Source organism: Loxodonta africana, chromosome 19 (genome assembly GCF_030014295.1).
Source record: "Loxodonta africana isolate mLoxAfr1 chromosome 19, mLoxAfr1.hap2, whole genome shotgun sequence".
Lineage (NCBI taxonomy): Eukaryota > Metazoa > Chordata > Mammalia > Proboscidea > Elephantidae > Loxodonta > Loxodonta africana.
Genome location: NC_087360.1, coordinates 27,156,407 through 27,184,096, shown reverse-complemented (window position 1 = coordinate 27,184,096; position 27,690 = coordinate 27,156,407). Strand labels below are relative to the sequence as shown.

At 52.0% G+C, this 27,690-nt stretch overlaps 3 protein-coding genes across 9 annotated transcripts in view; 2 read left to right on the top strand and 1 right to left on the bottom strand.

Moving 5' to 3' along the window:
- The window catches only part of EMID1 (EMI domain containing 1), a 51,046-nt gene extending 38,444 nt beyond the window's left edge, over positions 1-12,602 (top strand). Inside the window, exons 13-15 of one of the 2 annotated variants that reach the window (XM_064272504.1) lie at positions 1,245-1,289; positions 8,252-8,342; positions 11,897-12,602. In XM_064272504.1, coding sequence (XP_064128574.1) covers positions 1,245-1,289; positions 8,252-8,342; positions 11,897-12,024 — 264 coding nt within the window. In that variant the 3' untranslated portion in view covers positions 12,025-12,602. Of the gene's footprint in view, positions 1-1,244; positions 1,290-7,248; positions 7,334-8,251; positions 8,343-11,896 lie in introns of both variants that reach the window. The other variant, XM_064272503.1, reaches the window with a different exon arrangement.
- Positions 12,603-13,831: 1,229 nt separating this feature from the next.
- RHBDD3 (rhomboid domain containing 3) lies at positions 13,832-20,995 on the bottom strand. 2 transcript variants are annotated; one of them, XM_003419156.4, is made up of 6 exons: positions 20,796-20,995; positions 18,212-18,395; positions 15,744-16,127; positions 14,629-14,791; positions 14,236-14,523; positions 13,832-14,146 (listed from the first exon to the last, which is right to left on the bottom strand). In XM_003419156.4, the coding sequence occupies exons 2-6, from the start codon at positions 18,357-18,359 to the stop codon at positions 13,909-13,911; spliced, it is 1,221 nt and encodes a 406-aa protein (XP_003419204.1). In that variant the 5' UTR covers positions 18,360-18,395; positions 20,796-20,995; the 3' UTR covers positions 13,832-13,908. The 2 variants fall into 2 exon arrangements, with proteins under 2 accessions (XP_003419204.1, XP_023415029.1); XM_023559261.2 differs by lacking the exon at positions 20,796-20,995 and adding an exon at positions 20,464-20,621.
- EWSR1 (EWS RNA binding protein 1) overlaps positions 20,983-27,690 on the top strand; it is a 32,281-nt gene continuing 25,573 nt past the window's right edge. For 3 of the 5 annotated variants that reach the window (XM_064272502.1, XM_010598761.3, XM_023559260.2), the window contains exons 1-4: positions 20,983-21,059; positions 24,933-24,969; positions 25,108-25,159; positions 26,380-26,506. In XM_064272502.1, the coding sequence (XP_064128572.1) occupies positions 21,047-21,059; positions 24,933-24,969; positions 25,108-25,159; positions 26,380-26,506 (229 nt within the window). In that variant the 5' untranslated portion in view covers positions 20,983-21,046. The remainder of the gene's footprint in view (positions 21,060-24,932; positions 24,970-25,107; positions 25,160-26,379; positions 26,507-27,690) is intronic. The other 2 variants (XM_010598762.2, XM_010598760.3) reach the window with 1 other exon arrangement.

The window sequence follows — 27,690 nt, the reverse complement described above, 5'->3', positions numbered from 1 at the left end:
TGGCGCCGCCCCTAATTGATTCTTTTATTGTGTTCAATCCAATCATCTGTTAATGCCATCTAATGAATTTTTTTTATTTCCGGTATTATAATTTTCATTTCCAGGATTTCCATTTTATCCTTTTTTATAATATCCACATCACTCCTGAAATTCCCCATTTTGCCACCCATTATATCAATTCCATTAGATTCTTTAATACAAGTTATCACAGATATTTTAAACTCATTGTCTGCTAATTCCAACATCTGGGTTGGCTGTGGTTCTGTTTCTATTGACTGATTTTTCTCTTGAGCATGGGTCACATTATCCTGTTTCTTCACGTGTCTACTAATTTTTTATTGTATATTGGACAATGTAGATAATACATTAAAGGGACTCCCGATTCTGTTATCTTCTTTCCTCTGAAGAATGTTGAGTTTTGTTTTAGCACAGTTAAATCACCTTGTTCTTTTGGAGGCTTAATTTTAGGCTTCATCAGGGGAAGTCCATTTTGGTTTTACTCTTAGTCCTAGGGCAAATCCCTTTGTCCTTGGATCTAGTCTTTATTCCTAAGGAAGGGACTTTCTGTAATTTTATTGGAAAAGCTTGGTTATTAATAGCCCCTCTTAACTTGGTGGGATTTAAACTCCAAATTCTATCTCCCCAGTGGTGGGCAACTGCTAAAATCTATGTCTAGTTCTATTAACTTTCTGATTGTGCCCCCCTTCCCCAGGCTCTTTGGGGTCTTACCCAACTCAGAGACCATCCAAGGATTATGCAGATTTTGCACCTCCTTGTGGCTCCCTGCTTTCCAGTATTTTCCCCTCAACTTCCTGCTTTTCTGGTAGCCTAGACTCTGACCTCTGACTCCTCAGACCAATAAGACTTAAGCTTTCTGCTTGAGTTTTCTTCTCCAGGCTGAGGGGACTGGGTGTGCCCTCCAAAGAAAAGCCATAAAAATGCAGATTTTATCCAACACAGTTCCTTTTTTAGAGGGTCAAATATCCTTCAGTTTCTGGCTGTTCTTTATCACTTTCCATTACCTTCAAACAGTTGTTTGTTTCTTTTTTAATTGTTGTTGTTGTGCACTTTATCCAATGTTAGTCCAGTACAAGCCACTCTCTGACTCCGACTCTATCTCTCTCAGTCTCTGTCTCTTTCTCTTCTGTGTCTCTGTCTCTCTCTTATTCTGTTTCCTTCCTTGTTCCTCTCTCCTCCTTCCTCCTTCCTTCCCTTACTGTTTCTATCTCTATCTTTCCTTACAGGGAGAACCTGGCCCCAAAGGAGACCCTGGTGAGAAGAGCCACTGGGTAAGCTCCAGGCCAGCATTGGCCTCCCCGTGTCCCCTCCCACCCTGAGTGCTCAGGACAGTATTCTCTCACCGATGGGCCCTGGGAGTGGGGGTGCCCCATTCACATCTCCATTGCCACCTGGTCTCCCAGGGAGGAGACTTGGCAGATCTCAGCCCCAGCTGCCTCCCTTATTCTGTCCCTCCCAACTGGGCAGGGCCAGTCCTATCAGCAGACCCCATGCTCTCTGTCTCTGTCTTTGTCCCTGTCTCCGCCTTCGCTCTGCAGCCTTTCCAGGCCAGGGTGACTCTGCCTGTTCCTCCTGGGACTTTTGGGCTGACCCCAGCCAGACGGCACCCCCTGTCTCCAAAGCCCACTCTCACAGGGGCTTTGGCTTCTGCACCCATCCACAGAAGAAGGGGAGCATGGAAACAATATCTACACAGAAAAAAAAATGGGACAGAGCACCTTAGGAGCCTCATGGTAAAAGGGACAGGGAACCTAGACACCACCCTACACAGGAAATCCATGAAATTTGGCAAGGGAAGCCAAGAGATCATCTTGTACACATTTGTACATGGTAAATGAGGTCAGGGAACCTAGCCAAAAGCCCTTGAATTAAATAAGGTCCTAGATACCATCACATACATAGGAGACCCATGTGGAATGGGAAGGGAGACCTAGAAACTACCACATATCCAGGAGAACCATAGAAAATGGGGTGGGGGGTCTAGACACCACTGTACTCAAAGGAAACCCGTGAAGAATGGGACAGGAGGCCTAGAAACTCTCATATACACAAAAGACTTAGAGTAAAGGGGACCAAGAAACCACATGCCCGAAAGTCCCATGGTTAATGTGGGGTCCTAGAAACCATCACAACCACTGGAGATAGTTGTCGTGAATGAACTTTGGGGCCTAGAAACCTTTACCCACTTAAGAGATACATAAAGGGAGGGACCGGGAACCTAGAACCCAGAATACCCAGAAAGCCCCATGATGCAAGGACCTGGAAACCATCACTGATTTAGGAGACATTTGGAAAATGGTTGAGGTGGGGGGGTGAAGGGCAGATACCCCTGCAAGAGAGACAACCAGGAAGCTCAGTTGTCTTGTCTCACCCCACCTCTGCAGTCTGGCTGGGGCACCCCACTTCCTGGTAGGTACTAGTTAGTGAGGACATGGGAGGCCCCCAGAGCCTTCCCTGCCCTCTCTGCTCCTGATTGTGGGGTCAGTGATGGATACAGCCGTGGGAGCCCCCCACCCTGCACGAGTTCTCCCTCGTGTCTCCCCATGACCCCTGGGACCCTGCTACCTCTCTGGCAAGCCTCTCTCAGGCCCTAGCAGCCCCCCAACCCCCTGTCCTCCTCTCTACCCTGCAGTTCCAAAGCCTCTTGAGATAAGAACACTGCGATATGGTCCTGAGCTGGGCGGAGGTCAGGTAGACCCATGTGAGCCCAGCCCTCTGCCCTCCCTAGGCCCTGTCACTGGCCTTTCCCAGAGACCCTTGGTGTGGGAGCATGCTTTCCACCCAGTTTAAGGGAATGGAGGAAGGCAAACCTGAGGCAGAATTAGGCTGGGCAGCCCCATCCCTACACGGAGACCACCATCGGGGGAGCAGGATGCTTGGGCAACTTAACCAATCACAGCCAGGACGGGCCTTGCACACAGGACCACCTGCAGGGCGTGGGGGCCGAGAGGTAGCAGAGCCCCTTCTCACCCACCTGCCTCCCCCTCACCCACCTGCACTTCTGCTCCTGCTTGTTACTTGCCTGGGGGGGCCTGCTGGGACTTGCACGAGACTTCGGGGCCTGGGTGGGACCAACTCTGGGCAGATGGGGATGGGGGTCCAGTGTGGAATAGGGCCCCTTGGCTCCAATACACACATTCCACCTACCGACAACCCCAGTAGCTTTCAGAGCTGTTGGCCCAGCTGCAGCTCAGCCGTGACACCTGGTGGCAACGGAGCACACTGCAGGTCCTGCCAGGGAGCGACTGGGTGAGCCAGCCCATCTAGACCAAAGCTTGCACCCATTATTCAGACAGAAAAACCGAGGCCCAACTCTGCACAGCAAATTGTTGGCAGAACTGGGACCAGAGTCCAGGCTTTTCAGCCCCCTAGGCCAGGAAATCAGCTAACCTTCCCAAGCACCTCCTTGGTGGGTACCATGCCTTGAGGTGTGTTCTGGGGACACGGATGCTACTTGGACACAAACCCCATCCTCAGAGTGGTCACAGTGGGGTGGGGGGAAACAGGCCTGTAGCCAGCAGCCACAGGACGGGGGGAGCTTAGCTGTGACAGGGGATACTCCAGCAGCTTTGAGGACCCAGAGGAACGCTTTCGCTCAGCCTGGGCAACAGGGAAGACCTCCCGGAGGAGGAAGAGACCAGGGCTGAGGCCTGAAAGGTGCATTAACCAGGCAAAAGGAGTTCAGACAACGGAGAAAAAAATAACATGTGCAAAGGCCCTGAGGCAAGAGTGAGCCTAGAGTATTCGAGGAACTGCAAATACTTCCAGTGGCTGAGTGTGACAGGCAAGGGGTAAAACAGAGGCTGAAGAGGCTAACAGGAACCAGACCTTTCAGGACCTAGGAGGCCCTGTGAAGAAATTTTGAACTTTGTTCAACGGGCAATAGGGAGCCATTGCAATATTAAGCTGGGAAGTGACATGGTCAGAATTTTTGTTTGTGAAAGATCCCTCTGATTGCTGTGTGGTGAATGGATGGGAGGAGGGAGCAGTGTGGGAGAAGCAGAAAGAGAGAGACTAGGCAAAAGGCTGCCACGGGCGTCCTGGCAAGAGATTGTGGGGGCTGGGACTGGGGGACAGTGAGGATGGACAGATGTCGATGGAATTCAGTGACACTTGGTTACTGGTTTGGACATGAGGGGGCATGAGGAGTTGGGGGAGACTTTTACAATAGTAAGGGAGGTCAAGGGGGCAGTGGTGATACAATGGTGGAATTCTCCCCTTCCATGTGGGAGACTCACGTTCAATTCCCAGTCAGCAGTGGAGGCTTGCATGTGGCTATGATGCCGAACAGGTTTCAGTGGAGCTTCCAGACTAAGATAGACTGGGAAGAAAGGCGTGGCGATCCACTTCTGAAAATCAGCCGATGCGAACCCTATAGATCCAGCCAATCACTGGGACAGCGCAGAACCGGGCAGTGTTTTACTTCAGTATGCACAGGGTTGTCCTGAGTCGGGACTGACGTGATGGCAGCCAACAAGCAGAGAAAGCCAGGAGAAACAGGCACGCTGAGTTTTGTAGGCATAAAAGGGGAGCTGTCTGTAGCACAACTGGGGCTGGGAAGGCAGGCTGGGCTGGGAGGGGATCCAGGTGTCAACAGTGCAGACAGCAGGCCACCCATCTGGGAGGGACCCCCAGAGAATTTTTTTTTTACATTTTTCCCCAGGTGATTATTTTGAAATTTTTCAAAATTACAGAAAAGTTGGTGCATGGAGACACGTCTACCCTTCCTTCAGATTCGCCAGTTGTTAATATTTTTCCCCATTTGTTCTTTCTCTCATTGTATATTACAGACCCGGTTTTCTAATCCATTTGAAAGTAAGCTGCAGATTTCATCCAAGTCTCTAACTCTTCAGTGTACAGAAAGTGGATATTCTCCCCCATAACCACTGTACACTGTCACACCCAAGACAGCCAACGTCGATTCAATAAAACAACGCCATTTAATAAAAAAAAATATGTAACATATATTCAGTATGTATTATTAACATTAAATATCTATAATATATAAATTTATATTAAATACATATCGTATATATTATATTATTTATTATATATATAAAATACATCTTATATATTACATATTAAATACATTTAATATCTAATATATGTAAATGTCACCAGTCTTCCCCAAAGTACCTATTATAGCTTTTTTTTTTTAAATAATGTTTTATTGCATTTTTGGTGAAGTTCTACACAGCAGTTTAGGTTCCCAATCAACAATTTCTGCACAAGTATAGCCTTTTTTTTTAATACCTTAGAATTTATTTAAAATATAACAGTTAAACACTAAAAGGAGATATATCCAGAAATTGTGTAAGTGTGGCCTTTCATTTATTTAATGCTGTGTTTAGTTATTATTTCCATTACAAAGGTCCTAAAGATCTTACAGCTGGTTTTTGGTTTTTTTTGAACCCAAGATCTAATCCGAAGTTGATGCATCACCCTTAGTTGTCACATCTCCAGTCTCTTTTCATAGAGACCAGACCTCTTGTCCTTTCTCTGACATTGTCTTCTTGGGAATGCCCACAGTCTGCATTGTCCAGTTGTTTCCTCTCGATAAAGAGCAGGTCAAATACTCTCGGCAGGAACCCTAATGGGGGACGTGGTGCCATCTTATTGCATCTTGTCAGGAGGCTCTTGTCAGCTTGTCCCACCATGCATGCCAGCAATGGCTTAATGTAATTTTTGAAGGTCATCCATTTTTAGATCTTGGTGTGCAGCCCATAGTGACCTGGTGACACTTCTCCCAGGCTGCAGTGGCCAGAGGGTAGCCCAGTGATATGAGGACAGTTGGAGCAGGACAGTCTCTGCAAGGTCCTGGCAGGCTTATTCATACGGCCATGTTGGGCAACCCGTCTGGTGTTTAGATGTTTTTTCGGGGGAACAGCCGCTTTAAAGGGTTGGATTGTAAAGGGTTGGTGCTTATTAATCACCCCGTCACTTAATCTATAGTAAGCAAAAGACACTAAAAGAAGACTTAAGGTGCTACCTTCGGGTCTGGAACAGGTCTATTTGCCGTCCTGGAGCTCTGTTGGAATTAAGATACTGACATTCCAGAAATACCTTTAGTTTGGGCTAGGAAGGAGTGAGCAAGTGTTGGCAAGACCATGGACCCTATGCTGGGGAAGGAAAGGGCAGGCAGATTGGGAGGAATTGCAGGGAGTGCGGCTGGCGAGGTGTCTGGCCTGAGCCCTGGGCAATAGCTGGCACCGCTTGGTGAATGGAGAGCCCCCTTTGTGAACCTGCTGCCACATCCACCGTTTGTGGGGGTGGGGGGAGGGGACTGAGGACAGGGTGTAGTCAGAGCCCTGGGAGGGAGCCAAAGTGAGAGGGGTTAGGGCAGCCTCAGGCTTGCCAGCATTTAAGCACAAGTTCCCCAGTGGCAAGGCCACATAAACATTTCTCCTGTGACTTATTATCTATTCATTTTTACCTGAATGGAAATGATACAGGGAACTGCTGAGGATAAAACTAATCTAGTATTTAGGGCCCTGGGTGGTGTAAATGGTTTGTTCTAATCTACTAACCTAAAAGGTTGGCTGTTTGAACCCACCCAGCAGCACCTCGGAAGAAAGGCCTGGGCAACCTGCTTCTGTAAGGACTACAGCCAAGAAAAACCCCGGTAGCAGTTCTGCTCTGCAACTCGTGGGCTTGCCATGAGTCAGAATCCACTCTACAGCCACAGGTTTACTTTCCTTAGGTAATGTAGTGATTAAGGCAAAAAGTGAGTCAGGTTAAAGAATATTAAGTAAACAAGAGTACAGGTGACCTGGGAATGGGGCAGGAATTGTGCAGATCGTGTGGGAACAAATGGCATCAGGTGACAGAGATTAGAGGATAGGTGGGCTCCGTGGCAGTGTCTGTGGCAGACTCCAGTAAAGGCTCTGAGACAGCAGAGCTGCCCTGCAGACCGGCACCCCCGCCCCAGGGTGCTGCCCTGCAGACCGGCAACCCCGCCCCAGGGCAGCAGGATTGCAGTGGTGCAGGGAGACACCAGCTAGCTGGGATCCAACATGACTTGCTGAGGGGTCCTCCAGGGGCTGCTTCCGCCTGCCTTGTCCCCTCCTGTCCTTTCCTTGTCTTGTCCCGGCTGTCCGTGGGCCCTGGACTGTGGCAGGTGGTGTGGGGCTGCAGATGCATGTCCAGGGTGGGGCATGGGCCACCAACAGGCTTTGCAGGGTCCCCCTCCGCTGCCCCCTTCACGGCTGCATCTGTCTCTTTCCTCCGCAGGGGGAGGGGTTGCACCAACTACGCGAGGCTTTGAAGATTTTAGCTGAGAGGGTTTTAATCTTGGAAACAATGATTGGGCTCTATGGTGAGTAGAGACAGACAGACGGACAGACAGCCCAGCCCCTGCCCGCCAGCCTTTCCCCAAGCCCTCCCGGGGTGGAGCTGGCCAGGGGCCCAGTCGTGAGGCTGGAGCAGGTGCCTGCCCCAGGCAAGTGTCGGGAGGACTCAGAAGGCCTGAGAAGCCAAGACCACCCCCTCCCTCAGTGACTGGTTCTCTCCTCTACAGCGGAAGGGGGCCCTAGAAACCCAGGCCCCCACCCCCACTTCAGGCATTGTGGATAATGGACCACTTTGTGGATAATGTGGTTTCCAGGCCCTCAGGGGAACCAGAGGTGGAGATTCCAAGTTTGGGAGAATTTATGGCCAATGGAGCCAAACTCCCGGCCAGCAGGGGATTGTGGGTAACAGAGCCAGATTCCAGCAATGCCGGGAATTGTGGGTAGTAATAAAGTCAGAGCCCAGATCTACAAAAGGATTATGGGTAATGGATTCAGACTGCAGACAGCCATCAGGACTAGAGAAATTGTGGATTACAAAGCCAATCTCCAGCTCTGCAGGATGATGGGTCATGGAGCTAGACTCCAGAAGTGCAGGGGACTGTGGGTAACAGAGCCAGGCTCAGGCGCCGGGGGACTGTGGGTGACAGACCACTCACCAGTGTCTGAATCCCTGCCCCCAAGCAGGCTCACCTTGCACCAGGCTCCCTCTAGGGGACAAGAGAGCCAGACCCTCCCCCCGGGCATTCACCTAGCAATCCTCCACCCATCTGCTCACTTGAGGAGCCAGGCAACTGAGGTCTCAATAGAGACCTTTCTCTGACTGGGAGCCAGGACTCCTGCCCTGAAGCCAGCTGGCACCCACCACCCTCGTCCTCCCCTCGGCTCCCCCGCCCAGCCCTCAGAGGCCAGACTTGCACCGTCTGCTCTTCTCGATCTCCCATCAGGCTCCTAGCTTACAGAGCTTACTGCAGCAGCAGGCTCAGCTGGAGCTCCTGGCCAGACGGGTCACCCTGCTGGAAGCCATCATCTGGCCAGGTAATGGCAGGGCGGGTAGGCAGGGGCTGCCACTTCCAGGAAGGGCCTGGGAACGTGGAAGGTGCCTCCCCGTGCTTGGCCCAGGCCAGCAGACACTCATCCTTTAGTCCTTCCTTCCATCTGGCAGATAGTGCCTGGCACAAAGAAGGCACCAATAACTAGTCCTTGAGTGAATGAGCACCTGCTTTGTGCTAGGTGCCTTGCTGGCTGGGCCCCAGCAGATAATACAAACATAGCCCTGTCCTCATAGAGCTTAGAGTATAGAGGGGAAGAGAGCCCTGCAGTTAAAACCTACAGCAAAAAATACTTTGGTGGAATAAGTGCGGGCAACTGCAGCAGCATAGACATGCCCCTGACCTAAGCAGGGCAAGGGGGCTGGTAAAGGGAAGGCAGCTCAGGGAGGGCTTCCTGGAGGAGGTGATGGCTGAGTAGAGATCTGAAAAGTGAGGAAATGTTAGTCACAATTAGCCAGAGCAAGGAGTAGGGGAGAGTGAAGAGGCAGAGGAGCTGCGTGGGTAAGGCCAAGAGGCCAGAGAGCCTAAATGGATTGTTCCGTGAGTTTGCTGAGAGCACAAATCTGGAGAATCTGGCAGGGCCCAGGTTGAGAAGATCCCAGAAAAAAGGTTGGGGAGGCATGGAAGGAGGTCAGACCCAGGGCAGGCAGGACTCCTGTGCCTGTCTCCTGGGCGGTTGGAAGACATAGGTCACAGTGGGGCTCAGGAGGCCTCTCCCTCTTAAACTGGAGCCTGTGGTGGGCCCTGGAGAGAGGCCCTCCCTCCCCACAAGGACCACCCTCAGGGCTGGGCTCTGTCCCTCACCTCCTGGCTAAGAGGCCCCAGCAGAGTCCCCCTTCTCCCACCTCCTCCATCTCACAGCCACAGAGGCCTCAGACCTCATGTCCAACCTCAAGCCTATTTTACAGATGGCAAAACCAAGGCCTGAAGCATGAAGAAAAACCAGGCCTGGAGCCAAGCCTCCTTCATTCAGCAAACTATAGGCACCACCTACTGGTGGGCCTGGTATCCTGGACAGCAGCTGATCCCTGCCTTGGGGAGCTGCCTGCCCTGGGAACCTTCATATCTACAGCAATGAGGGCCCTGGGGTATGGGAGCACCAAGGGATGGGGTGAGGGAGCAGTCCCTTCTTGCTGGGGTTGGAGAAGCCTTCTTGGAAGAGGGAATGCTTGAGTTGAGTCATGGGAGATCCTAGGAGTGCACCAAGTAGAGAAGGTGGGAGGGACCCCTGACAGAGACCGGCACAGGCAAAGGCCTGGAGGCTGAACAGTGTGTGTGGTCCCTTGCTAAGCTCTTCCCACCACACCATGCCACATCTCTCAATTACCGAAGCATCAATGCCATCTCCCTGGTCCCCCTTCTGACACAGGAGGGACCAAGAACTAAATCACAGGCTCTAGGCAGTTCTGGAGGTGCCCTCGCCTCTTCTCTCAGGAGGATTGGGACAGGAGCTAGCAGGGATACAGTCAGGCCCCTGTGGCCCTGGATCTGGAGGAAGCACTGGGCACCGAGGGAGGTCCCATCCACTCTCAGTTGCCATGACAAGTCCAGGAGACTGGTCCCATGAGCCAGCTGGGGATGTGGGCTCGGAGGGGGAACCCGGGAGGGGACAGCAGAGAAGGGAATGGGATCCTCCCGGTCGTCCTAGGGTACGCAGCAGGTGCTAACTAAAGACCCAAATGGGGCTCATAATTGGGTTATAATTGATGATGATAATGGTAACAGCTGCCACAGGGAATTTACGTTGATTATCTCCAATCCTTACAAGCTTGCTTTGGCGGGCAATATGATGCCCATTTTACAGATGAAGAAACTGAGGCTCAGAGGGCTCACAGGACTCTCTCAGGGTCACAGAGATAGTAGAGATAAAGCGAGGGTTCCACCCTAAGTCTAAAGCGCTGGCTCTTTTGGCTCCATTAGCAAAGGTTTGCTGGATGCCTCCACTAGGCCAAGTGCTGATCAAGGCCCTGGGGAAGCCAAGGAGCCAGAATTTGATCATGTCATAACGGTATCTAGTGACCAACTCACCCTGAACAGAACTGTGGAAGACCTGAATCAAAGCCACAGCAGCCTCCTAACCATAATAGTCCAGCCTTTACTGTGACAACCGCTTTCTACTTCTGGTCACATTAAACCTGCACCACAAGGGTGTTATAAGAGGAAGATTTTCCCTGTATTCCAGGTGAGGCTCAGAGGTTCTGTGACTTGCCTAAGATCTCATAACTGGGACATGGACTTGGCCCCAGCTGACTTTGGAGCTTGTGTGCTTTGCCACCCTCCTCTCATGCCCCTAATTTTGGCCTGGCTGATTTAGGGCCCCCTGATTTATGGCCTTAACAGGGACCACATGCTCCCTTCTGCCCCAGGGACCTCAAGTCCCAGCCCAGAGGTATGTGGCACGGCTTCAAACTGGCTCATTCCAGTTCGAACCGCTGATGAAAATTTGCATTTCTAACAAGTTCCCAGATATACTGAATCAGAACCTACAGTTGAACAAGATCCCCAGGTGATTCTTACATATAACTTCCTGGGAACTTGTTAGAAATGCAAATTCCCAGAATGGGTTCAAAGCCCTGAATATGAAGGCTGGGGCACATAGGGTCAGGGATGGTTATAAATGTACAGCCCACTCCCCTGGCAGTGCCCTCAGTGGCAAGTTGGCACTCACCAGAGTCCAAGTCTTTGACTTGTGAACAGAGTTTGGGAGACTCAGCCATGTCCTCCATCTTGGGGTTCTCCTCCCCGAGCACCCCCCTCCCCCTGGAAAAACAGTCTGAAATGTTCATTTAACTTTGGGAGAGACTAAGGTGGTAGTTACAGAAGGCTTCCTGGTGGAGGTAGCTCCTACTCTGGATTTTGAAGGGTGAGCAGGTGTTTTCTAGGTGGCAAGAATGTCCATTATCTGTAGTTTCTCTCCTGGGGACCAGCTTATTTCCAGGCTGCAGTAAATCTCACCATAGGCCCGTTGGAACTAATTTTAGTAATTGTTGGAGCTGGCTAGAACCTCAGAGTCTCTCTGGAACTGTTCCCTGGCTTTAGAAATGAGACAATTGAGGCCCTGACAGGGGTCTGACTTGCCCAAGGCCACACAGTAGTTCAGTGGCAGAGCCTGGCCTTTCTAAGCCCTTCCTCCCCACAGGTGGCTTAGCCCAAGAAGAGAGAAAGAGTGAAGCCTCAGTTTACCCAGCTATGAAATAGGGATGATTCAAGGTATACCCTCACTCCAAAATGAAAGATAGGGGGGAAAAATTACACTTTTTGTGAAGCACTTACTGTGTGCTAAACATTTCATAAATGTGGTAGGTCCTTTCAAGCAGAGGCCCTGAGTGCTCTCACTGGGTTATGGGACTGATAACCCCAGGGAGGGGGATACTAACCAATCTGCAGACTTCCTTCTTTCCCACAGCTCTGCCATCTGGACACCAGGGTGGAGTGCCCTTGGCAGAGGGTGTCTGGTCTCACCACCCCCCAGAAGGCCAAGGGGAGATGGGTGCCCTGCTTGGACCTCACTAACACTGCCTCTTTCCTTCCCTCCGGCAGAACCAGAGTTGGGGTCTGGGGCAGGCCCTGCTGGCACAGGCACCCCCAGCCTCCTGCGGGGCAAGAGGGGAGGACCTGCAGCCAACTACCGGATCGTGGCCCCCAGGAGCCAGAACAAGAGAGGCTGAGGGCAGTGGCGGCCCCTCAGGGCAGGACTGGCTAGCCCCCTCCAGGAACCACCCGTCCGTATTTATTGATGTCCTCAGGATCCCTTCTGCCATCTAGGCCTTTGGGGCAGGCAGGTCTCTGCCCCAGCGCCTCGCGTGGTTGCCACATGTGAGACTGAGCAGGAGCTGAGGCCTGAGAGGGAAGGGGCAGCCCAGGTATGAGGTGAGGCCTCCTTCAGGGCCCTGGGTCTCAGTTGCCCTCTGTAAAATGGGGTGATGTTGGCCTGCAGGAGGGGGTGCCAGGGGCAGGGCTTCTTCTCACCAGCTGCCTGAGCATCCAGGCCTGCAGGCCCTAAGGCAGTCTGGAGCTCTGGCTCTGCCTGGCCCTTAGCATACAAAGGAATGCTGGGGCAGGAATGAAGTCTCACCCCCCTCATCCCCAGCCAAGCCTCGGGAGCCCACCTGCGCCCCTCCTGTCCATGTTTTCTGGTGCTGGGTTCCCGACCCTGAGGTCAGGCTGTCCCTGGCCTGACTGGAGGGTTAGGGCCTTCTTGCCTCAGTTCTGCCCCCTGAGCCTCCAGTCCTTCCCAAGTGTCCCAGGTGGGGGTGGGGGTGGGGGTACGGAGAGGGACGGGCCACCTGCTCCCATGAATGCTTGCGACAGGAGGTAGATATGCCCTGGCCAATAAAGGCCCCCAGCCTGATGCCCCCTCCCAGCCTGGTTTCCGTGTATGCTTAGATGGGGGGTAAAAGGGCAGGGTCAGGATCCCCTGCCAGCGTCTCGGTGGCTTTCACTCCCTACCTGAGGGGGGCTGGGGGCGTAGGGGTAGGTGAGCAGGGAGAGGCTCAGGTCACCCCCAAGCCCAGGCCACATATCCAACAGTGGCTAAAGCTTCGGGACGACTTACTGAGAGGCCCATTCTCCAAATAAAGCAAGCCAGGAAGGAAGGAGCTGCCCTGACCAGATACAGGAGCTGCCACAGACCTCAGGGCGGCTTCTAGACTGGGTGCCACGTGGCTTCTCCTCTCTGACCCTCAGTTTCCTCATCTGTAAAATGGGACTGATGGTGCCACCCTCAGGTTTTGAAGAAGCAAGAGGTTTCCCAACCTGTTCCTAGCCCCTTACAGGTGAACAATAGCAGGGGTGCTCTCTTGTCTCTCCAGCCTTCCTCTCGGGCCCTGGCCTGGGGTACAACCCCCATAGGTGGCCAAAGCATAGACCTGCTCCAGGACAGGCAGGTCTCTGCATAGCCGCCTCCCTGAAGCCCACTTCCCAGGCCCCCCTTCAAGTCACCCCACCCACACATCAGCCCACCAGCAAACTCAGGCCCTCTGCTCTATCTATACCCCGCTACACAAGGGCAAGGACTGGAGCTGGCCAGGAGGGAGTGGCTGCTTCTTCAGGGCTAGGGAAGCCCCTTCCCCACCACACCACACCCCCTCGCTTCCTGCCCCTGTGTCCACCAGCCACTGAGCCCACTCTGGGCCAGGCCCCAAGAGACAAAGCTAAATCAGCCCTGGGCATTCAAGGGAAGACATTCCTGCAGAATCCATGACAGCTTCCTGGAAGTAGAAATTAGCTGGGAGGTGAGGAATGAAGGAGCGCAAGGAGGACTACTCCTTGACAGAGGCTCCAGCCCGGCAAAGGCCAGCAGTGAGAGGAAGAAAGCACTGCACAGGGCCAAGGTAGGAGCCGTTTGGGGAGTTCTTTGTCTCAGGAGCCAGGAAGCTGCTCTCCAGCAGTCATTCATCCACTGCTCATTCATTCATTCATTCCCCTGATGCCAACACAGAGTCAGACACATCATTGCCCCCAAGGAGGTCCAGGTTGAAAAACTGGTTTTTATTCTAAACAAGTGCCAGGGCAGAGTGACCCTCAGTCCACAGAGCCAGGGCTCGGGTTCGTTACACAGGACCAGGCTTCTTGTCGCCCGAGGGCCCACCGGTGCTCTGCCTTCTGCCTGGGCTAGGGGGGCCAGGGCCCTCGGGGTGGGCAGGCTGGCCCTTCCCCTCTGTGACCAGGGCCTCAGCCCCCACCTGCCCGTCGACCAGCAGTGACACAGCACCTTCAACACGGCCTGTGGCTGCCAGTGCCACCACCGCCTGCTCTGTGGGGAAGCCCATGCGCTCCAGCTGCTGCAACCTGGGGTGGGGGGGTGGTACGCAGAGAGAGAGTGTCAGGGCCTTCCCCACACACACCAGGGGGTCCCGCCCCCTACCCACCTGCCTTACCGCAGAGAGGAGACGGAGGACTTGGGCAGCCATAGTGGGCTTTGGGGCCCCTGGGCGGGCCCCTCCAGAAGGGAGGCTTGGAGCCCCTCCTGCAGCATCTGCTCTTCCAGGGCCGCCCACAGTGGGGTCCCCAGGGGGAAGCTGGGCCCGGCCCAGGCCAGGCCTACCTCTGAGGAGCCCTCCCAGGTGGGCTGCACAGGCCCCAGGCCTGATGGGAGCAGGGCTGAGGCTTCACTGTGGAGCCAGAGGCTAGGGGAGGCCATGTAAGGAGGTCCAGGCGCAGGAGGCCTGGAGGAGCAGAAGCAGAAGAGGAGCCTGACAGCCAGACACAGCCACAGCTTCCACCGTCAGTGCTGGCATCCTCAGTGTCACCCTCCTGCTAGGCAGCCTCACCTCGATCCAGGAGGATGGGTGACAGGCAGTTCAGGCAGGCTGCCTGGGGCAGGAAGAAGCCTCAGCGGCCAGCACCCAGCCAAGACCCTGCACACGATGCCCTCCTGCAGCGCTTGTACCCGTAGCTCCGAGAGCTCTAGCCACTGGAAGGCCCCCGCGGCGTCTGTCTGCCCAGAGCAGGGCGGCTGGTGAAGGCAAATCAAGTCAGCTGGGGGTAAGCCCACACCACATGCCAGACCCTGTTCTAGGTGTGTGACGGGCATTCTTTCATGTATCCTCACTTGTCCTCTGCAAGTATGTGTTGTCACCCCAGTTAGCGGTGAGGGCTCAGAGAGGCCAAGGGACCTGCCCAAAGTTACTCTGCCGGTGAGAGGAGCTAGATCTGCCTCCCACCAAACCTGGGCTCATCCCATCCCCCACCTTCAGCCACCCCGACTCGCACCGTCCCCAAAGCCGTGTCTGCTCAGGTCCAGGAGGAGGCCCTGCCGAGGCAACCCCTGCTTGCCCTCAGCTAGGCCAACCCACTCCCCCTCCAGGATTCAGACAATCCTGGGCAACTGATAGAGCTAAACAGGCTCCTCCCCTGAAAATGGGAATGATCCCAGGGGTCAGCCTAAGCCCACTGTTGCACCTTCTTCCCGGAACAGACTTTAAGCATCTTCGGAGCAAAAGCCACCACAGGCCACAAGGGGTTCCCCTTTCAGCTCCCAGAGAGCCCCATGCCTGCCCTCACACCAGCTTTTGCCCTTACTGAGCCCTCTGCTGGGCACTCCTTTTTCATTTTTCTTCACCTAAGCCCCTCACCCTGCATGTCTCAGCTTAGCCACCACCTCTGGGGAGCTCCCCTGATCTCAGGTCCAGGTTAGTGCCTCTTTGGGTGGCCCCAGCCCTCCTGAGCTCCCCACAGAGATCTCCAAATAATAACTGGCTCTTCCACCTGGCCATGCGCTCCCAATCCCCAGCCCAAAGCCCAGGACAGAGGACTCGGAGATACTTCTAGAATGTGTGTGCACTGCATCCTAGCATTGCTTGGGCCTGACCCCTATTGTGCCACTTCCTCCCCAGGCTACAGAATCCACAGCTCCCACAGGCTCTGGGTCCCAGGCAAAGGATACAGGCCAGGCCGGCAAGGAGGCCACAGAGGAGCTGCAGAAAGGGCGGCTCAGAGCTGAGCAGCGGGGTCAGGCTCAGAAGCAACCAGGGCAGCAGCCACGGTGGCAGTGTCCCTCGGGGCCGTCCGGGGCGTCGACCCTCCCTCGCCAGCATGGCCAGGTGGACGGGCATGTATCCACAGCCACCAGCCACACTGGGCACCCCAAGGGCCCCTAGCAGCACGGCCAGCAGCCCAGCAGCCAGGGCAAGCAGGGCCGAAGCATGCAGGAACCGCAGGGTGCCCAGGTGGCGCTCCTGCTGCCAGCCCAGCGTGGCCAGGAGCAGCAGGCTCAGGAGCAGGCCTGGCAGGGCAGTGTGGCCCAGGGCGTAGGTCAGCAGCCGGTGCACTGGGAGAGAGAAGGGGCTTAGGCGCTGGGCTAACAGCCCCAACCTCCAAGGCTGCCCCAGCTGTGCCAGGTTGTGGGTTACCCTCCACCAGGGCCACCCGCTGAGCCAACCTCCCTTCCAGGAGCCAGAGTCTGCCCACGGCCATCAGTTAATGAGGAGAGGACCAAGGACCAATATGGCCACGCTCCTGCTGTATACAACAGGGCAACCATTGCTGAGTCCTGATTACGCCCCAGGCACCGTGAAGGTGCTTTGCATACACGTTTACTGAATCCATCATGTGGGCTCTGATAAAACTGTCTGCTTCAATCCTGGACCCTCCCCCCTCCCCAGCTGTGTGACCTTGGACAAGTCACTTTACCTCTCTGAGCATCATTTGGTTTCCTCAAATGTAAATTGTAGCTGTTGTTATTATTGGAAAACATGCTCAGCTGAAGACCTAACTTATTTCACTGTGAAAGGGAAGCCATCAGAAAAGAGCTCCCACCCACAATCTTCCAGCCCACCCTGCTGGCCCTCTGTCCTCCCTTCTTGCTGGGGGATGAGCTGGGCATGCTCCCATCTAAGGATGGCCTTCTCCAGGGCACTGGGTCCCCTCCCAACTAGGTCCCTCTCACCTGCAGTGCTGACTTCCCCTCTCTCTGGAGTGTTCCGGTCACCTCCCAAACACCCTGCAGGCCTCCCCTTCTCCAGCCACTGCCCATCTCTCTGCTCCCCTTTAGAGCAAAACCGCTAAAGAACCGCCTCCCCTCTCTGCTTCCACCACCTCTCCTGGCCTCCCTTGTCCCTGTTCTCCGAAGTCACCCTTGTCAGGGTCACCAATGACTGCCACCAATGCCAGGAGCCATCTGGATCTCTACCCTCACCCTTGGCCACCCCATCCATTCTAGGCTTCGAATGCCACAGATACATTGACGCCTTCTGAATTTCTGCCTCCGACCCAGACATCCAACTCACACCCAAAAGCCAGTTCGCTCTCTGCCTCAGGGGTGTCTAATCGGCCTGTCACACTTCACATGTCCAGAACCAAACTCTCTATTCTCCAGAAAACCTGCTCCCTCCAGGCTCCTTCCAGTTGCTCAGGCCCCAACATTCAAGCCAGCTTCCAAGCCCGTCAGCTCTGTCCTCGAAATGTACCTGCAAAGTCACCCTGTCCCATGGCCATCCCTGCCTCGCAGTCCAGGCCATCATCTTGTACCAGGATCTTTGCCGTGACCTCCTCACCGGGCTCCTGGCTTCCACCCCTAACCCCCTTCAGTCTATTCCCCAGCCAGGGGGTAGGGCAGTGAGGTGCTATCAAAACCCAAGTCGGATCATGTCACTGCTCTGCTCACAGCCCTCCAAGGCCCCCACCGCACTCAAAGCCAAAGTCCTCAAGACCCTACATCCCCCCCGTCACTCTACTCCCACTATTCTGGCCTCCTTGCAGCCCCACAAGGACACCAACATTCTCTGACCGCAGGGCCTTTACTCTGCTGTCCCCCCGCCTAGAATGCTCTTCCTGGGATCGCTGTATGGCCAGCAGGCGCCCTCAGTCTCTGCAGGGCTCTGCCCCATGTCACCCTCTCACAAAGACCCTCCAGAACCACCCTATCACTCTCTACCCCCTACTCTGGTCACCTGCTTCTCAGCGCGTATCACAAAGACCCTCCAGAACCACCCTATCACTCTCTACCCCCCACTCTGGTCACCTGCTTCTCAGCGCGTATCAGTACCTGACCTACTCGGCAGTCACTTTTTCATGGGTCTCCCCTTCCAGATCAACAGCACTGTGAGGGCAAGGCCTTTGTTTTGTTCGTTGTTGCATCCCCTTCACTGAGAACCATGTGTAATATGTAGTAGGTACTTGATGAATATTTATTGAATGAATGAATGGATGGATAGGTGCTTATCAAATTGTTTTGTGTAATACAGTCACTCGGGAATCTGCTTGAGCAACTCCATCCAACTGTGTTCAATAAAAGAGTAACTGCTAATATGACCCCTAGTTTGCAGGTGACGAAACAGGCCCAGAGAAGGCAAGTGACTGGTCTCGGCCCCACTGCAAGTCTCCTGCCTCCTCCAAGCCCCACGTGGCCCTCACCCTGCCAGGGTTCCAGCAGCAGTTCCGGGACCAGGGTGAGGCTGGGGCCGGCCCCGACCAGCCACAGGCCACTCATCAGCAGCATCAAAGTGGAAGAGGTGAGAGGCAGGGCTGGGGACAGTGGGCCAGGGGGGCCCCTGGCATGCATGTTGAGAGTGGTCAAGAGTGGTCCTGGGGCTGTGTGCTGAGGGTAAAGGAGAATAATAGCAATGGTTACTGTCACAGCCTTTATTTCATTGACTCCCTCTCACCCACCCTGCCAACAACAGCCCCATTTTACAGAAGTGGAAACTGAGGCTGAAGAGGCAAGCCAAGCAGCTTAGCCATGGCAGAGCTTGGACCCTAACCCATGTGCTTAGCCATTCTACCATCCTGCCTGTCCATGTGTAAGGATGGCAGGGGCCAGGCCCAAAGGGCCCTGAGCCCTGATGGCCCCGAAAAAGGGTCTGGGGGTGGGAGGCATAGGCCTAGGGAAGTTGAATTGGGGCCCTGGGCTCCCAGAAAGAGGGGTGCAGTGCCCCAGAGCAAATTCAGAACCATCTCCAGCCCTCCTCTGGCCTCCCTTCCCTCAGGCCAGCTCCCTAGTTGGCCAGCTCCCTTCCTCCCTTCCACTGTGCCCAGCCTTTGAGCTCCAGGCCATCTGGCCCAGCCAGGCTGACCTAGGATGCCCTTGACAGAGGCAGGAGTTGCAAGGAAGAGTCTGCAAAATGGGCCAGCCAATAGACAAACGGATTGGGGAGGGGGTGGGGCAGGGGGCTGGAGGAGGGGCAACAGGAGTCACCTTCCCATTCACACATACAAAGTGCCAGTGGTCAGAGCCACCCACTCTCTTCTTACCTGGGCCCTATCACCACCCCTCTTGTCCAACCCCCGCGCCCCCCCCCCCCCGGGAGATTTCCTGCTCTGCCTCTTCCTGCTGCATGTCCCTGGGCAAGCTTCCCAACCTCTGAGCCTCTCCTTCCTCATCTGTAAAATGGGGATTAAGAAAACCTTTTCCTCACAAGATGATAAGAAGGTATGGGCTAAGGCAGGGCCTGGTCTGCAGCTCCTACTCAATAAACCGTGGCCATCCCCGCTAATTGTGGAAGGCAGATATAGACACCAACAGACTCCCTGTTCTGGCCTGGCTGGTCTTAGCCCTGGCCCTCAACCATGTCCATTCCCTGCCTCCACAAGGCAAGACTTTCTCTCCCCTGTTCTCCCCTCTGCTACCCAGCTTGTCATACAGGCTGGGCCTCCAGTCTCCCATAGGGCAGGAAGTAGGACCCCAGAGAGACAAGAAGGCTGCCTCATCTGCTCCCTTGCCGAGGGCAACCTTAGCATCAAAACCCACTTGCCAGTTTCCAGTAGGAAAAATGTAGAAAGCTCCCCTGCCTGCAGTGTCCTTCCCTCCATCCTCCAACAGGCAAACTCCTATTTACCCTTTGAAACCCAGCTCAAATGTCTCCTTTGGCCCTTCCCCTTACCAACAGATTTTATCCTTTATTACAAGCTCAGCTTAGCCTGTCTGTCTTCTAAGGCAGGTGGTTTGAGCTCATGGAAGGGCTTCTCTTACTCATCCCCAAGCTTCCCAGGGTGTTCCTAGCACACAGCAGGTGCATAGTGTGCTTGCTGAAAGACACTAGCTTGGCTCTGGTTCCACCGAGGGATTTGGGGTGAGCCCAGCCCCCCACTGTGCTGAGCCATTGCTGAGGTCCCTTCTAGGAAGGCCTGCAGGTGCCAGCTTTGCCACGAGGCTGGGTCTGCAGCCAAAGGTCCACTGCAAGCCTCTTCCTGCACCCTCACAACTACTCCCTCCCAAGGCACTGTAGGGAGCGTGAAGGACCTGCCTACCCAAGGACACCCAGAACTAGGACTTGAACCCTCTGGGCCTCAGTTTCTTCATCTACAAAATGGGGTGGTGCACCATCAGGCCCTGTGTACCTTACTGGGAAACTAGAAAGATAGAATGGGAAGACAAAGGCAGGGGAGCTTCTTCCCGGGTGGTGAAAAGTTGGGGGGATCTCTGGGTCTGGGTCGGACTCAGCTTTGTGACTTTGGGCAAAGTACCCAACCTCCTTGGACCTCAGTTTCCCCTGCTGTAAAAACCAGGTTATTGGATAACAGGTGATTAATGAGCCTTCTCAACCTCGACCGTTATGGGGCAGGGGGAGGGGGTTCTCGGAGCCGGGCGCAGCGTTCGGGACCTCCCACCCTACTGACCGGCCTCGGCCCCCTCCCCCGCCGCGGGGCCACGTGTCTGAGGTACTCACTGCGAGTGCGGCCCCCCCACCCCCGGGAGGCCGAGCGCGACCCCAGTTGGCAGTCGGGCCTTTAACCCCCCACCGAGGCCCAGACTCCCGAGCCTAATCCGCACACACGCGGGCGCGTGACCCCGACCGGCCGCTGCGCTGCCCCTTCCCCGCTGCCTGCCGATTAGTCAGCAGTTGTTCTAGGCCCCGGTCCCTTCCCCCAGCCCTCCCGCCGGCCTCCGTTTCCTCCAGGGTAGACTCTTCAGAGACGGTCCCTAGAGCCAGCGGACGTAACCATTACTAACAGCCTGGCTTCTTGAGAATCATTCGGTTTGACACTGAGACCCACTCACCGGCCGCTCTAGCCCCTTCGGTGCTATTTTGTCCGCGCGTCTTCGCAGCCAGCACCCTTTAGAGAGGATTGGGACAAGAGTTGCGGGCGCAAACGACGAGAAAGTGATGGTTCATCCCTCCTTATCCCACCCCCGTGGCCTGGCCCGATGGTAGCGCCCGAGGTTGCGGGCCTCGCGCCTGCGCAGTGCGGGGCCTAGGGGGAAAGCGAGAGGGAGACGGACGTTGAGAGAACGAGGAGGAAGGAGAGAAAATGGCGTCCACGGGTGAGTGTGGTGGAACCGCGGTCGCGGTGGCGACGGTTGGGACGCCCAAACGGGGGACCGCTCATCTCTGGGGGCAACCGGGGCGACCGAGTGGAGCTGTGGAGAGGGGTTTGAGGTACTCTTCACGGCCGGATGGGCTCGGGTGCCCGCGCTCCGCTCCTCTCCCCTCCCCCCACCGGGCAGGCCGGTTCTGGAACCTTCCGGCGCTCCTGGCGCGTGGGGAGCTCGCGGCGGCGCGCGGCTGCGGGGGCGCGCGAGACCCGCCGAGGCCTCCATTGTGTGGCGGTAGTCGGGCCCCGCGCGCCGGGCCGCCCGCCACGTGGGCGGGGCCTGCGGCCTCCTGGCTCCGCGTGGGGGAGGGGGGCTTGGCCGGGCCTAGAGCGGGGAGCCCCGAAACCCGGGCCGTGGGGGTGACTGCCCCGGCCCTCTGCCACTGTGACTGATTCCCGCTTCTCTTCCCGGGAGGCGGCCCGAGCCTGAGGGGCGATTCTTCTCCTCGGAGAGGCCCGGGGAGAAAAAGCAAACAGACAAAAAAGGCTTCCCGGATTTGCGAGCCGAGGGGCGCCGGCCTCTCGTTTGGCCTATGGGCTGGAGCCCCGTCATCCTCGATCTCCGGGCGGCTGGAGGCGTCCAGCGCCGCCGACCAGCTCCTCCGCGGGCTGCAGGCCGAACTTCGGCCGCACTGGGCTGTGGACGGAATGCCCCTCAGCCCCATTCAGAGCCTCCAAGCCCCTGCTCCCTCCCTTCTTCATTTTCATCGTTTTTTTGTAACTTCCCCACCTCTCCTCCCTAAAAGCGATAAGTCGCTTCCCTGGGCCCTTTTTCAGCCAACGCCGAGGGAGAACCGTTGTATAATAAGGCCTGCCTGGATCACGAGGCCAGAGATCTTCCTATGAGAAATTTCTGGCCTCTTTGACCTAAAAGGAACAAAAGACCCGAGCCGGCATTTGAATTCTCCTTAAGCAGTCATAGGGGCGACAGGCGTGTTTCAGTCGTGGGCTGATAGAGGAGAGGGAAGGTAGACGCACCGAGGCCTTTGAAAGCAAGCCCAGCGTGGGAACTCCAGGATGTGGTGAATGAGGTGGTCTCTGCTGCACGGAGTGTTTCCCTGAGAGTGTCGTCTTCAGATCACCTGCAGTTGGCAGCCTCTTCGTGCACTCACCGGCGGTTGGTTGGTGGCACGGGCCAGCACTTTTGCGTCTGGGGGGATTCTCAGGCGGCCTGCCTTCTAGAGGCAGTGGGAGGAGATGAGAGGGAAAGACAGGAAAAGCTGTGGGTCTTCTCGCGTTTAAGTTTGAGGAGAGTCCGGGATCCAGCAACTTAAGCATGTGTTTCTGGCGCTGCCCCACTTTGTGATTAGTAACCAGGTGACTAGTGTTGCTGTAGGTGCCCCCAGAGGAGGACTCCGAAATGCCACAGTACAGATAGCCTTTCCACCCTCCCTCCCCTTCCTTGCAGTTTGAATTTTGTAAGGGCAACAACGGCTTTAGCCTTAGGAGCCAGCGTGGCTGGATATGTTACTTCTTCAGTTTTGCTCAAATCCTGTTGTTATTCACGTTGTACTGTATTAGAATTACAGTAATGGTTTATGCAGATACATGCAATATTAGACTGAGCTTTATTCACGTTGTACTGTATTAGAATTACGGTAGTGGTTTATGCAGGTACATAAAATATTAGACTGGGCTGGGGGGGTCTTGGGGGAGTCATGTAATTTACCTCAACCTTGGTTTCCTTTCCTGCAAAATGAGGGTGTTAGGCTAGATCTTTAAAGGGCTTTTTGAGCCCTTAACTGCTGACCTTACAGCAAAGCGTATTGCCTACCACAGAGTTGCCTTATATTGACTATAACTTATTATGTAGTCTGAATATTTGAATCTCTCCAGTTTGGATAATAACTCCCTAAAGTATTGTTTAGCTACTGTCTTGAGTAATCTTAGATGTTCCCCCATGTATATGGTATATAGAAAAGTACCCAAACATATGTCCAGTTTAACGAAGAATTAAACACAAACTCCCAGATCAAGAAATAGAACATTGCCAGCACTCTAACTCCCTGGATCACAGTCGCTTTCCCCTTCCCAGCCGGTCCTGTATTTTTAGTGAAGTCTTCAGCTGCACATTTGGGGATTAAAAACAAAATACACCTGCTTGCTAAAGAATCTGACCAGGGTGTAAGTGTAGCAAGCATATTTGAGGTCATACAGTTCCGTGTGTGGTAGATGAAACAGTAGTTCTCATGAAGCATGCTAGCTGCCTCACTAGTATGGGGCTAAATCCTCTAGTTTCACACTGATCTGAGATCATTTGTTCCCTATCAGCTTTGCCAGTTTTATGTTTTACATAACTGCTGTTGTGTAAAAGGTCTCTTAAAAACGTTGAATTTACGTATCAGCAATTTAAAATAATTTCTAACGTAGAAAAATTAGCAAAATGTGAAGTGGAATATTTTAGATGCTTCGTTGGTGATATGTTTATTTTGTGAATGCCACATGGAAGTTGTTCACATTTACTTTTTCATGTCCCATAAAGAGTGTGATTTGTGCTATTGCAAATGCCTTAAGGTTGTCTTAACAAAACAATGTATTATCGATAGCCTTTGGGCATTTAATTTGATTTTGATGATTTAGGGTTCAGAGTTAAGGGCATACAGAAAGTGGCTAAGTGAAGCATGGAGAGATAGAAAGATAAGCCAACTTAAAGAGATGGGTTTAGCAAAATGTTGACAGGGCTGTGAGGTCAGCTTTGGATAGAGTAGGGTAGAACCACTCGGTGAAGAACTGAAATATAAACTATTGTTTTTGGATGAGGGACTACTTTCTGATTAGAAAAGGACCTTTTTGTTCAGTTCTAATGGCAGTACTATCTTCAAACACAGAATAAAACAGTAGAGAGGAAAGATTAAAGAATTGGGCAGAATTTTTAAAAAATAACAGCTCTTTTTTAAAAATAAACTGAGCTTATATAAGTTTATTTCAGTAGTACTCTGAAAACTTCTCAACCATTTTATTTTCTGTTTCCACTGGTAGACACCTCGTTGGACCAGAGTTTAGTCCCTCTTTGACACATGTTCTAAATTTCATATGAAATGGGAAATTGTGGAAAGGTTTACTTAGAGAAGGGAAGAAAATTTGTGGCATTTTTTTTTGAAAAGTTAAAGTCACTTGGAGTATTTAAAAATAAGGTGGTTTTACCTAAAACCAAATTATTCAAAAAAGATTAAATGCTTCCCCTCTTTGCCAGTTTCCAGGATTCTGCCTTAAATCTGTGTCACTGGGGTTTATAATATACCTAGCTTTTGAGTTATTGCACAAATGTAGCCCCAACACAGTCCGCAAACCCTTGAAAACACTGGGTTGTGATGCCTGTCCTCTTGTCCTTTGCCATTTCACTTCACAGTCGTTGGCCTGCTAGGGACTTAGCGTTAGACTGACTTGATAAAGTGAAGGAGTGATAGAAAAGCTCGTTTTTGAGGAGATAGGTATAGCTATGAATAGAACTAGTCTGACATCAAACGCTGAAATATTGTCGCATCCTTCTTTTTTATATGAAGGTAGATTGACGCTTTTGACCCTATTAGTGAGTCTTGTTCTCTGTGAGTCTTCGGATGGTCATGTATTTGAAATGACAGCCTGTGGTTGAGGGACATTGTGGTCACGGAACATGCAAAGTGTCTTTGCCAGATCTCCTGATCTTGACCTCGCTAGCTGGCACCAGACTTAAGTTTTCTGAGTTTAACTGGCCCAGACTTACTTTTTGGTTTGGTGTCAAGAGATTAGAGGCACATCTGTGAAGCAGTCTTCCTACCGTCTGAATTCCTTTCCCTTTTTTCTCTTCTCATTTTCATGTATTTTCTCTCCTTGTTTTCTCTAGATTACAGTACCTACAGCCAAGCTGCAGCCCAGCAGGGGTAAGTAAGTCTTATGACAGTATTTTGTCTGTGGTTGGTTATTGTTTTTAGAGTGTAGAGCCTCCTATAGATGTAGAGGATGTAGTGATGGAATATGGATGTTATATATTTAGTTCTTGCATTTAATTTCTTTTACAGCTACAGTGCTTACACCGCCCAGCCCACTCAAGGATATGCACAGACCACCCAGGTATGCTTTAAGATAATTATATGTAGCTGCGACTCTAAGTAAAATTTTTTATCGATTATTAAAATAGCACGGATTATTTTCAAAAGTTAGGTAATAGAGAAGTGAAATAGTAGTGTGCTTATAATCATAAAATATCTAGGAATTTAAACTTTCACAGCGGGAGTGCAAGGGATTTCATTCTGCCATCATAGGTGAAACCTGTGGTACCCTGCTGCATGCTTGGTGCTTCTGCATATTTTATTATGTTTAAATTAATTTAATTTAATCATCCCAACAGTGCTACAGGTTTAAGATGATATTATGACTATGTTGCAGGTAAGAAAATTGCAGTACATAAAGATTATGTAATTTGCTGGTGGCTGCACAGTAAGTGGCAGGGTCAACTTTAAAAGCCATGGCTGTGTGGCTGCAGAGCTCCTGAGCTCTTTCCAGTACACAAGTCTGTTTAAAAGCCTGGGCCAGCAGATTCTAGAGTTAGCCTCCCAGTGTTCTCACCATCACGTCGAATTCTGAAATGGCCTGTGGCATTAGGTGGATACTAGTAACTCTGCCGTGGGGACCTAGGACAGCCAGAATGTGATATCTCTGGCAGATCTTACATAACTGGTCATTTAGATAAACCTAGGATATGATTATGCTAATGTTTGAAAGAACAGCTCATTCATTGCCTGGATTTAAGTATTATTGATGTCCAAGTTCAAAAGGCAGTACTCTTGATGTGCTAATCTTAAGAGGGCATACAGTGTTCTGATTGTTTTCTTTGAAGTGATATTTAAAGTGTTTGTATCAAGCTGAAAAGCTTGTTTCCAAAATTGACAAATTTTAGTCCTGTCTTTGTTTTCTTTCTCTTTGTTCATTTTGTCTTGCTAACATTTGTTTCCAGTTACTGAAACCGTGCTACTATAAGTGTTGGCAATTATATACCTGTGCCCTTATTGCACCTCCCTTGAGTACCTTGTTAACCTCCTGTGTAGTTGACTAAGATTTTGCTTAATTATCTCAGGAGGTTTTTTTGTATTTCAGTTTACTAAAATATGAGCCAACTGGATAAGGGATAACAAGCATTGATAATACCGTGATGACTTGTCTGTTTTAAAAATCTTTTTACCAACATTTTGATTGTGGTTTCTCTAATTTAGGAACTTGGAAGCAAGCCAGTCCATTTTGTTGCTAAAATACAAGTTACGTACATGAAATTCTTGTGTCCATTTTCTTTGGAGCAGGCATATGGGCAACAAAGTTATGGAACCTATGGACAGCCCACTGATGTCAGTTATACCCAGGCTCAGACCACTGCAACCTATGGGCAGACGGCCTATGCAACTTCTTACGGACAACCTCCTACTGGTAAGACCTGCCTCCCAGAGGACGTTGGGTTACATGGCTAGGGGACTTGCTAAGGGGCTTGTTTTACTCATGCGCTCCCGTGTATATGCTGGTCCATACGTTGGCATCTGGGGATCTTTTATTCTGAGGAGGAAGTATATTTTTTCATTTTTCCCTTGCCTTATGTTCTCCTTAAGGGATCTCTAACAGAATGTGGATGGGATAAATTTCAAGGGAGAAAACTTCCCCCTTAATTTTTTTGTAGAATGTTGAATAATTTCACATAATAAGATAGAGAGTATGTAAAAGATTGTGCTAACACTAATACTGGGTAAGAATGAGCCTTCTTGAACTGAACTGCTTAAAAATCAAACTGGTTTTCACATCTGTTTGCTTCATCTGATAGTGTACCCTCTACTTTTTGTTTTGTGCTTTCTACAGTAGAAGGGACCAGTACAGGTTTGACTACCCTGCTCATTCTTGCATGGGAAATGCTTTCCATCTTGTCTAACCCCCTAATGTTAACCCTTTAGGTGTTTTCATTTGTTTAACCCCAAAGTTTTCTAACATCACACACAACAGGGTGCTAATGGGAAGCTGCTTTCAGGTGCCATTCACAGATCCATGTCCTTTTCTTTATGTGGTTTTGGGAAAGGTTTCATTTCATATTATTTTGTGGCAAACATTAATATTGTTACCTTCCCAGAGATATTTCAAATGACTGGTACCCAGCTGATTTTCCCCATTCCCTGAAAGACAAATTGCATGACTAGATTTACTTAGAGGAGCAGACTGCCGCCCTGCATGTATCATGTTTGTCTGTTGGTTTCTAGTCCAGATACATTTGGTTTTCTGTTTGAGTGTTACGAATTATTCTTATCGTAGTATGTCTTAAGAATTAGAATAAGTTATATCCTGATACTGGGATTGAGAGTGTAGTATGTGAAAAATCTATGATAATTTTTTGTACTTAGCACTGTACAACATTTCAGGCTCCCTACCTTTTCTTTTTTTTTTTTTTTTTTTTTTGTCTTTATTATTATGAAAGAATAATACAAAAAAAAGTCTTAAAGATATAAGAACCCTTATTTTCAAACTGGTTTCAGTTTTTAAAGTTGTATGTACTTTATCGAAGTCTTGGGGGGGGCTATCTAAATTATCTAATTGAGTAAGAGTCTCTTGGATTTGAATGGAAAATAGAGTCA

Excerpts from the sequence above, each read along its gene's own strand:
- RHBDD3 (XM_003419156.4), bottom strand. The coding sequence starts at position 18,359 with ATGCATGCCAGGGGCCCCCCTGGCCCACTGTCCCCAGCCCTGCCTCTC. Across the intron at positions 16,128-18,211 it reads GCTGCTGGAACCCTGGCAGG|TGCACCGGCTGCTGACCTAC; the intron begins GTGAGGGCCACG and ends TCTCTCTCCCAG. Across the intron at positions 14,147-14,235 it reads TCCTCCGTCTCCTCTCTGCG|GTTGCAGCAGCTGGAGCGCA; the intron begins GTAAGGCAGGTG and ends CCCCCACCCCAG.